At 39.6% G+C, this 11,664-nt stretch overlaps 1 protein-coding gene across 1 annotated transcript in view; it reads left to right on the top strand.

Moving 5' to 3' along the window:
• The window catches only part of minar1 (membrane integral NOTCH2 associated receptor 1), a 98,208-nt gene extending 93,028 nt beyond the window's left edge, over positions 1-5,180 (top strand). Inside the window, exon 3 of the mRNA XM_043677075.1 lies at positions 3,709-5,180. Coding sequence (XP_043533010.1) covers positions 3,709-3,906 — 198 coding nt within the window. The 3' untranslated portion in view covers positions 3,907-5,180. The remainder of the gene's footprint in view (positions 1-3,708) is intronic.
• Positions 5,181-11,664: the final 6,484 nt, after the last annotated feature.

Genomic DNA, 11,664 nt, shown 5'->3' with positions numbered 1-11,664 from the left:
TCCCCTCGTCTACCTCCTTAGTCACCTTCTCAAAGAATTCAATGAGGTTTGTGAGGCACGACCTGCCTTTCACAAAACCATGCTGACTATCCTTGATCACATTATTCTTATCCAGATGTTCATAAATCCTATCCCTTACAATTCTCTCTAAGACTTTGCCCACAACAGAAGTGAAACTCACCGGCCTACAGTTACTAGGGTTATCCCTACTCCCCTTCTTGAACAAGGGAACCACATTTGCTAACATCCAGTCTTCTGTTATAATAGTTTCCAATAATTAATGACTCAAAAAAGCACACCTTATTCATTTGTTGTTACAATTTTTTTTCCCATATACTCTTCCAAACTCTAATAAACTTTATCCAAAATTCTCCTGTCTACTTTCAATGTCAAATTGAACCTCATTCACCCATTAACCCTTTCTTCATTGATGCATTTTAGTTCCTTATTCCTTATTAAACCAACAAATTTTAAAATCTTTACCTTTATCTGCAAATCTCAACGAGTCTTGCCCCGTCTAAACTTCAATGTTCTCAGACTTACATTTCCTTTCTTCCGGACTCTCATTCTGGGATCTGCTGGTTATTCCTTTCTCGTTTGGTATTTTGCCTTTCTGACTCAACATTTTGGAATTTCCTCTGTTATCCTTCCTTCTCTCAGCTGCCCTACCCTCCTTTAAAATCTCCTTCAAAATCCATATCTTCAAGTGAGCTTCCAGCCACCCTCCTAGCCTCTCAGCGACTGCCTCTTCTCTCCTCTGTAAAATGCCTACAGTGTATTTTATGATAAAGTCATTGTAAACAAAATTGTACCTCCATTTCATCATGACTTCAAGAGTCCCAAAGCACATCATGGCCAATGAATACTTTTAAAGAAAGAAAGCTCTCACAAACAGTAACACGTTACTGAACAGATAATTTGTTTGTGATGATCTTTGAGAGATTAAATATTAACAAGAACATTAAGACTTACTCTTTTTCAAATGGTGATACAGAAACTTTCACGTTCTTCAGTGAGAAAATGGGCCTTTGGTTTCAATTCTCTGAGGGACACCTGTAACAGTCCATCAGTCCTCAGTACTGCACTGTTGTGTCAGCATGGATCATGGGCTGAGGTCTTCAAAGAGAGTTTGAAAATATAACATTCTGACTTAGAGTGATACCATTGAGCTGATGCATGCAAATGTCAAATTGTTGCATTGTTGCCTTTTCAACATGTTCACATTTCACTGTTGTTTTCAATGTACAAAATCATACAGTTATCTCCATTTAATTCCATGCGCTATTCCTTCTCAATCCCAATTGCTCTATTTCTCTTGGAGTCCTCGCAAACTATACTATGCTCATCACCTGATCTTGCTGTTTACTAATATCAGCAAACATTTTTATCTCAATAGTTCCTTCGATACTGATTGAAAGTGCAATTTGCAATGGTCTAGAATAGATCATTGCACAACAAAGCCATTAACATAACCTGGTGATTCAGTTAATGGAAATGGTAATTATTTAGGGAGAGATGAATAATGTTTATTTTTCCCCTCTTGTTTATCAAGGATATACTATTAGAACAAGAGAAATCATCTGGATAGCTGGCAAGAGAGAAATAAGGTCATGGACATGACAACACAACGATCGGAAAAGCCCATACCCAGAAACTCCAGTTTAATATAGAGCAGAGCAGGGTTGGAACTATTTCCATTTTCAAGATTGAGATTGATAGTTTTTGTTGTGTCAGGATATGGTTGAAGGTGGAGTGATGGAGTTGGAGTTGAGGTACAAATTATCTGTGATCTCATTGAATGACGGAATATGCTCAAGCAGTTGAATGGTGTCTTCCTAATCCAGTATTGACTCGGTACCGTACATCAAAAGTACTACATATACACACTGCTTTAAGCTCAGTATATTGCATTATGACTCATACACTTTCCTACAAGTATATGGTTGAATGAAATGGAGAGTGAGGAGAAGAATTGAGCTGGGAATTTGGATGCTTTTTAGCACCAAGACCCTGAATAAGTCTTATTGCAAATGCATTTGACAGAATCCAGCTGGATTTTATCTGTATTACGTAAATCTAATCATTTGGCCGACCCATCTAGATGTCTTTGTTTTCTTTTGTACTCACCCAGAGGAAGGAATGATCAGGGGTGAATTGCAGAAGTTATACGAGTAACCGTTCCTCACATGTAAACATTGATAATGTAGCTTGGCAAGCCCTTTCCACTTCCACAGCCATAAAAACTCACTACTTCCACCTGATCTTCACCTTCCAGTCAAATTCACTGTTCACTCATTCTCCAGGAACCATTTCCAAATCTTCAACAGAATGTGATCATGTGATCAGCCCTGACATCCTCTGATTCAACTATTATTGTTCACAATTCATTCACTTCAGAAAGAAACAGGTGAAGGAACTTGGAAGATCTGTCCAAAATCCTACCATCTGTCTCATTTTTCCATCATCTCATTCTTTCATTGAGCACTGTCTCGTATACTACTCAAACTGTCTTTGCACTGCACCTCATCACTTCCATGGTACGCCTATGATGTGGAGGTGCCAGTGTTCGACTGGAATGGACAAAGTTCAAACATCACAAGATGCCGGGTTATAGTCCAACAGGTTTATTTGAAAATGTGCAGTTTCAAATAAACCTTTTGGGACTATAAACTGGTGTCATGTGATTTTTCTTTTACATGGTAAGTCTATGAAGATGAGTTCAGCTTTAAATTTAGAGTCATTGATATCTATAGCACAGAAAAAGGCCCTTCAGCCCATCATGACTACACCAGTCGAAAACAACTGGTGCTATTCTAACTACTTCATTTCCATTTTCCAGCACTTGGCCAATAGCCATAAATGCCTTGTCATTGCAATTTGTTGACCAGTGGTTCTTCCTAAAAATGACACAATGAAACACAATCTTTGGCAGAATTTATAGATTAGAATCAATCAATCAATCAATCTCACAGCACAGAAGGACGCCATTTTGCCTGTCATACTCTTTGAGGTCCTTTGAAAGACTTGTTCAACTTAATCTCGCTTTTCAGTTTTTTCCCTGAACCCCTGTAAATTATTCCTCTTCAAATAAATGTCTCATTGTCTTTTGAACACATCAGTGGAATCTGCTTCCACAAATGCTGAGGAAGCCTTTCAGATCTTTGTGGCACTCACTTCTATTTATTGCTCCATTATTGTTTCACCATTATTTTTAACCTATAACCTCTACTGTGGACCCACTTTCCACAGAAAGACTTTAATTGCTATTAATCATTCAGGTTTTATTATTGTTAGTTCTTTTATCCTTATTCTTTCACGGGATGTGCGTGCCACTGGCAAGACCACTATTTATTGCTTGTCACTAATTGCCCTTGAACTGAATGGCTTGCAAGGCGATATCAGGTGGCAGTTAAGAGTCAGGACCTGGAGTCACCTATAGACCAGACCATGGCAAGGACAGATTTCCTCCCAAAAGAGTATGCAAAGAATGATCTCCTGTGTAAACAGTGGCAACACCCCTCCCCCCCCCCACCCAACCCCCCACATCAGGAACCAAGACCAGAGGGAAATAATAATACAAAAATAAAGGAAACAACTGACCATTGTTTTTTTCAGAATTGCATTGATTTACAGTCCCGGGCGTCTTTATCCCTTGCTTTGTGCAATCAGATGCAGCTGATATTAAGATACCTTTCTGTCTCATTTCAGAATCAAGAATCGTTAAATCCAAATAACTTAGAATACTGGATGGAGGATATTTACACTCCAGGATATGACTCCTTACTGAAACGAAAAGAGGCTGAATTCAGGAGAGCAAAGATCTGTAAGATGGCTGCCTTAATTGCAGCAGCAGTGTGTACTGTGGTTTTGGTTATTGTAGTGCCCATTTGCACTATGAAATCTTAATTGTTTTATAATTCTTGTATCAAACACTCAAATAAATATCTTAGGTCTCAAATCAATATGAGCATTTGGGGCTGATGTTCATCTTACTGTTCTGAACCTTAAATGTGTTGTATAAGTGGGTTTACAGGATCAGACACCAGGTATCTTAGTCTTTGCTGGAGCACAACTTGTTAAAATCATTGCACCATCTTCCTCTGTGCACTGTTCTAAAGCTGTCATTTAAAATGAACAGACTCATGACTCCATTTCATTGTATAGTGTACAATAAAAAGTGTCCTAATGAATAATCCAGCAAGATGTCAAAATGTTAGTTCCATTTTAAAACAAACTTGTTACAAAAAGCAAAACAATTTATTGGAAAAATAACCATTGTAAATTAACTGTACAGGTAGCAGCATTTGAGGGTTAATTATGTTTTGATGATGATTGTAATTTAGAATAGAACACTTTAGATTGTTTCAGGAATTTTAGGAATTAAATCAACCTCCTTGTCCTGGTAGAATGTGTTCTCCTTTCATTTGTCCCAGTTCTTCCAAATATAAGGGGTTGCTATGGGAACCTGCATGGGTCTCATGGAATATGTAGAACATTCCTTATTCCAGCTCTATTCCAGCCCCCTCCCCTAACTCTTTTTTCAGGCACATTGATGACTGTGTTGGTGCCACGTCCTGCTTTCATCCAGGACTGGAAAACCTCTTAAACTTTGGTTCCATATTTCATCCTTTTCTCAGTTTTACCTGGTCCATCTTTGAAGCTTTCCATCTCTTTTTGAACTTCTCTATCTCTATTTCCCAGGATAGGCTGTCTGCAGATATTCATTGTAAGCTTATTGACTCCCACAACTACCTCAAGTACATGTCCTCACATCCTGCTTCTAATAAGGACTTAGTTCTACTTTCCCTGTTTCTCTGTTTCCATTCTGTCTTTTCAGATGATGGATCCCACCATCATAGTGCTTCCAATATGTCAGACTTCTTCCTTAACCGAGGAATTCTGCAAGTTGACAAGGCTCTCAATAGGACTGACCAACTTCCAATAATTGTTGTGCTCACCCCTTCCTCTCCCTAGCCTTTCTGCCCTTTTAACTGCTGCTTTCATCTCTGCCACCTCAAGTATCCAGCACCTCCATCAAGCACATCTTCCCCTTCCTCCTTCATCAACATCTTAAAGACACCATATAGTACCTTCCCATACAATCATAGGAGTTTTGTTTTATTCATTCACAGGATGAGAGCATAGCTGGCTCAGCCAGCATTTATTGCCCATCCTGAACTGCCCTCTGGGCAATTATAAATCAACCATATTTCTGAGAGTCTGGAGTCAAATGGTGAAAAATGTGGTGTTGGAAAAACACAGCAGGCCAGACAGGATCCGAGGAGCAGGAGAATCGACGTTTCGGGCATAAACCCTTCTTGAAGGGCTCATTCCTGAAGAAGGGCTTATGCCCAAAACATCAATTCTCCTGCTCCTCGGATGCTGCCTGACCTGCTGTGTTTTTCCAGCAATACATTTTTCAACTCTGGTCTCCAGCATCTGCAGTCCTCACTTTCTCCTGGAATCAAACGTTGTCCAGACCAGGTAAGGATGACAGTTTTTTTCCTTAAATGACATTAGTGAACCAGGTGGGCTTTTCCAACAATAGATCCATGGTCATCATTAGACTCTAGATTCCAGACTTTTATTGCATTTAGACTTTACCATCTACCATAGTGGGGTTCGAACTCAGATCCCCAGAACATTACCTGGGTCCCTGGATTGACACTGTAGTGATAATATCACTCGGCCATCACCATCCTTCAAGGTGTAAGGCCTCAGTTCCTCATCATTCAGGGCCTGAAACAATCCATCCAGGTGAAGCAGCAAGTTATATGGACCTGTTTCAATATAGTTAACTGTATTCACTGTTCACAATCTGGTCTCCTGACCAAATGCAGATGGAGTGACCACTTTGCGGAAGCAGGATATAGAGTATTTGGTTTCCAGTCACATTCTTTTTCACCACCTTGCTCCAATCTGTTCTCCTGCTCCTGGGTTCCCAGTGAAGCTCAACTCAAGCTGAAGGCCAAGCAGTCATCCTCCAATGAGGAATGTTGTCATTTTTTTGGATTCAACTTTGAGTTCAACAACCTCAGACCAGAATTCTGCCCCCCATTTTGTTTGTTTTCGTTGCCATGTGCCAATCTGGATCCTGTTGTGCATGTTTTTGCTGTCACACATATCTCTTCTTTTTCCAACCATTAATGCTTACTCCGTGCCAATGCTTTATTTCTTTACGACCATTGCCACCCCTTTTAGAGTCAGACAGTCATAGAGCACAGAAACAAACACTTCGGTCCAACCAGCGACCAACATCCCAAACTAAACTAGTCACAATTGCCTGCTCTTGGCTCATATCCCTGCAAACATTTCTTATTTATGTATTTATCCTAAATATCTTTTAAACATTGTAACCGTACCCACATCTCCTCTGGAGGTTCATTCCGCACACAAACCATTCTCCGTGTGAGAAAATTGATCATTGTGTCTTTTTTAAAATCATTTTCCTCTCACCTTAAAAAATATGCCCCCAAGTCTTGAAATCATCCATTGTTGTCCTGTGGCATCTTTATCACGTAGTCTCCCACATCTTCTGCCTGCCTGACCTTCCCTTCTGTTTTGTTCACTTTCTCCTTTTCAACAGCATGAAGTTCATTACATTCCTACCTTCCTTAGTCCTGAACAAGAGTCGTATTGGACTCGAAGTGTTAACTCCATTTCTCTCTCCATAGGTGCTGCTGGAACTGCTGAATATACACAGACCTCTCTGTTTGTATTTATTTCTTTTACGTTCTTTTTCCACCTCTCGTAAAAGCTTCAGCTCACACATTGGGCACACCATCAATCAATCTGAGGATGTGAATTGGAAACTGAGCTAAAGAACTGGGTTTGGGCACAAGCTGAGTTAATCCTATTAAACCAGCATGAACAGAGTCATTGAGTGCCACTGACATATCGCCTGGAAGATAAACAATAGTTTAACTCCTGACTGTAAAACGGCGCTTAGCATTTAATTCACAGAGATTTCGGTTTGTCCAGCTCCAGATGAAAGTTGTTTCAGACTGCAGCTTCTGATATGCAGCTGACATTCAGGTAAATGAGGACTTGAATATGCTTGAGAGGGAATTAGTTATTGTTCTCTCATATTTTAAATCTTGTTATTTCTGTGTCTCTAATTGTTGGACATGTGAGTTCATAGCAGAATAGAGAAGTGGAGCACAGGGAAATTAACATCTGGTGACTGTCAGCTTAGTGGGCAGTTCACATAGCAAATAAATGTAAGTTAAAAAGAAACAAGAGAGGGAGAAAAAGAATGGATTGAGAGCGAAAGAGAAAAGAGACTGTAAGGCACACTAAAGTTTCACAACACTAATTAACATCAAACAAGCTCAAGGAATGATTTATTACCTTAGGAATAAAACTCCACAATTCCAACAGTTCCTGTTCTAGATCTCCAAGATTGAGTTTTTATATTAGGATCATTAATCATTAATTCACAGGACCCTTATTAGATTAAATATCTTCACATTGCAGCAGCAAGTGGCATTCACATTATGACACAGTGGCGAGGCTCACAACAAAATTACAAATGCTTTCGTTTTTGCCAGGCTAATAGCAGAATTTGTGATGAAATAGAACTTGTTGTGTATCTGTTCTGTAGCACAAATTGTGGCACGTGGTGAACTCCCCAATATTTTCTGATTATTCTGCGTGGCATCCATTTTGCGTTACTGTCCAAGGCAAGTTTCTACCTCAAAGCATCAGCTGAATAGAGTGAGGAAAGGTTGGTAGCAAACTCATAACAAAATGAAGCCTAATTCTCCATTATTTACATTATTGACATGAAGGTCCAACAGTCTATTTCCCATGAAGTATTTCTCCCCATACTCCTCAGCAGTAATACAAATAGGTCTAACTAAAGATTCATTGCACATCTCCTCAGAGTTTTCTACAATGGTCCTATGCCAGACATCATCCTTCTGGACTAGACAACGTCCATGGGGTGGGGGAATGTGCTTACCTTTACAAATTGCACTGTATTTGATCAGAAAATCATGGGAGCACATCCAAAACTCTGAGACCGATTCTGAGGGGTGTAGTTCAACTGATGAAAAAAGAAATTTGGGGTGAACCAAGGTCCACTTAAACCACTTTCCAAAAGCCTGGCAGTCACACTCGGTACTAGTGATAGTGTTATTGAATAAACCTAATGATCACTCTGTGTAAAGAGATAAACTAGAACAGACCCCAAATGGTCAGAAGGACAGTTGGTTCAAGCTCACCTTTTCCCTCGCAAACATTTTTCACTCATCACATGTCACGTCTCAAAATCTTTACTTGCTCAATCCCAAAATGTTAATTTCTCAAACAAATCTTATTTAATTCCCTTTGTTTTCCCCTTCTTTCGTGAGATGCAGGTGTCACTGGCTAGGCCAGTAATTAACATTCACCCCTAGAGGAGGTGGTGATGGTGAACTGCCTTCTCGAATTGATTCATTTGATTGGATTGACATGTAGTGAAGGGATTCATAAAATTACTTCTATGACAAGTGCAACTGTTAGATAATGGTATATGTAGCAATGATTAAATATTGGTTGCTGATTTTTCTGCAACTGTTGTCATCACAAAAATGTGAAATATGAAAAGTGTCCAGGTTTTGCAATCCTACCTGTGAAAACAGTGATCTATTCTAAATAAGCTGAACAATTTTGTATCTAATCACAAAATAAATACAACTGAATGTAAACATCTCTTTCAGTGTTGGTGTGTCTTAAAATTACTCACAAATTTATGTTTGCTGCTACCGACTGGTCCTCTTAAACCTAAGGATATCTGTGTAAAACATCAGGATAGAAAGTGACAGGTCCACAATAGCAACAAATTTGCTTGTCAAAGATTTGAAAGGAAATTACATTTCACCAGTCAATATCACTCTATCTTTCATAAGAAAAATAAATTGAAGGTTGGCTAAAATTATTAATGTTGTATTCCTGTTCAATCTTGCACTCTGCCAGCAAAAGTTTACACACCCTGAGAAAATTGCACAATATTTCTCCACAAAATATATGTTCACAGAACAGCAAATTTAATGGTTTGGACCAGTTTTCATTCTGTCTCAGTGATGTGCTCTTGCTTTGTGAGCTTGTACGTTGGAAGGAGTTCCACTATACATTGCAAGGGGAGTTCTCTGAGATATAAGATTCCAGAATGTCCCATTTCCCATTAGGACTGGACAATAGCTGAAGTGACTCTTTTATAAACTATTTTAATTGAACTAAAAATAACTCAATGATTACATGCGTCCTTGAGAATTTAAAAGAATCTATTTTATGAGAACAACAAAATGCCAAAGGGATTAACTTGCCAATTCCAGCTTTGATGGGAATTCTGACTTCCACCCATCAAAAGCCAAGACTCATAAAATATGAGTTTGCCTCTCAGCTGAAGGAATTCTCTGAGCTCTCATGAGAAAGGAACTGTCCCACTTACAGGATACATGTGGCAGCCGCATTGAAGTGATCTTTCATCAAACAGATGCTACAGAAACAGGATGAAATAACTTCCCATTTTGATTTATTTCCACACTTTTTTGACAAGGATTGTCAAGAGAGATTTTGATATTTACACCACATTGTCCCAGATGGCAGATCTGCTCACTTTGTCAAGAATGCTTTTTGGATAATTCCAGAGTCCCACTCCTGCTCTAGTTGCAAGAGAGACTGAAGCTCAGTGCAGCTCTGGTTTCGATTCTAAGCATGGGTAGCACTGAAGTAATTTCAGTGAAAGGTTTAAACATTGCTGAAAGGAGACAAAAAGTCGAGTGTCATTGTCTTCCATTCGTCAGGACAGGATGCAAGAAAGAGACTTAGGAAAAGGGAGACCAATTTATGTAGCATGAGAAGAGGGTGCTGGTTGGTTGGGCCACCTTTGGCATGAAGATGCAGCAGGAAAAGTTAACTGGTAATCTTCTTTCACAGACCAGGCATGTCAATTCTGATTGGTCAGGATATTGTCATGGATCAGCAGCAGAGATTGGCAGCTTTCATAAGTATTTTTCCGTTCCACAATGTGAAAGGTGCGATTACGAATGAATTCCCTTTGCCAAGATAAAAAAGGGATGTGTGTGATGATATATATAAATAACCTGAGAACTAAGACAGTTAACAGTTTCTGCTGCTTTGCAGTGTCAACAGCAGTCTAACTACTCAGCACCCTTCTCTCACACTGTTGAAATTGATGCTTGTTTTTCAAGTTTGTTTCTTGCATACTCATCCTGATGAGCTGAAAACTAAAAGCTGTGTAGGAATGTTTGTGTTCCATAGTACCAGGGTTTGACGAGTGCTTGAATGAAAAGTATCCACTGAGGTTTTGCTTCAATATCCTCATCCCAATAGGTGTGATTTGAGAAGAATTTTGCCTCCTCTTCAAGATCGAATGCCCAATTTGAAATGGTTTGCCACAGCTAGCTTAGAGACCTTATTCAACATTCCATGTGAAATGTCCAATTGTGGACACCATTCTGGCCTTGAAGATGTTACATAAGGAAGGTGAATGATCTCAAGGAGAGACAGAATCAAACTGAAGCAGTCATTTTCCTAAAACTCCTTGTTGTGTCCATCGGATTGGCAGGATAACTTCCATCACCTGATTGGGAAGAGCTCTCAAGTTTACCAATTCTGGCACCACTGCCTGTCCAGTCTATTTAAATAGCCCCATCTTCACAAGATGAGCCAGGGCACAATGGGTCACCTTCTATATCCCCAGAACAGTCACCCATCAGGCAAGAGTGAAGAGGCTCCAAATTTCTGACACTTGTATCTTGGTTTCAGATGTGAAAAGAGTGAACACTGGTGTTGTGTTAAAACCTAAGGATTAACATAAACTGGAAGGATGACTGAAATGTAATGGGAGCGTTGGCACAGGGCTTCCAAATTGTCTTCATGAAGATTTCCTTACATGACCTGAAATGTTGTTTCAGTCAGTTAGCTTCAGAAGTTTTAGGTAATAAGGTAAAGTCTAAAATCAAATGAAAAAGAATAGTCCCAAATTTATACTAAACTTTTCACAGCCTCAGAATAACTTAAGGCACTAAATAGCCCATTGAGTTTTTCTGAAGTGTAGTCACTGTTGTAATCCAGGAAACACAGTAGGCAGTTGACACTCAGGAAGCTTCCACAAACAGCAGTATGAAATCCATGGGAAGGAGTTAATCCCATTTTGTTCTTCCCATAAAGTAGATTCTGTTCAAATTCTCAAGGATAGGACTAAGAGGAGGAGAAATACTTTCAACCAGAGATTAGTGAGCCTGTGGAATTCTGTGCCACAGAAAGTGGTTGAGGCAAAAACATTTAATGTTTTCAGGAAGGAGTTACATATGGTTCTTAGGGCGAAATGGATCAAGGGAATGGGGAGGAAACAGGGTCGTGGTCCTGAGTTGGATTATCAGCCATGATTATATTGAATGGCAGCTCAAAGGACCAAATGGCATACCATTGCTCCCATTTTCTATGTTTTTCTGTTTCTATCTGCTTTTAGCAGCTGTGGCAAAGCTCAAGGAAGAATCAGAGCTGAAAATGTGTTGCTGGAAAAGCGCAGCAGGTCAGGCAGCATCCAGGGAACAGGAGAATCGACGTTTCGGGCATAAGCCCTTCTTCAGGAATGAGTAAAGTGTGTCCAGCAGGCTAAGATAAAAGGTAGGGAGGAGGGACTTGGGGGAGGGG

This window comes from Chiloscyllium plagiosum, chromosome 36, assembly GCF_004010195.1.
Source record: "Chiloscyllium plagiosum isolate BGI_BamShark_2017 chromosome 36, ASM401019v2, whole genome shotgun sequence".
Classification (NCBI taxonomy): Eukaryota; Metazoa; Chordata; class Chondrichthyes; order Orectolobiformes; family Hemiscylliidae; genus Chiloscyllium; species Chiloscyllium plagiosum.
The sequence above is the reverse complement of the archived record's forward strand: the minus strand, read 5'-3'. Positions and strand labels throughout refer to the sequence as shown.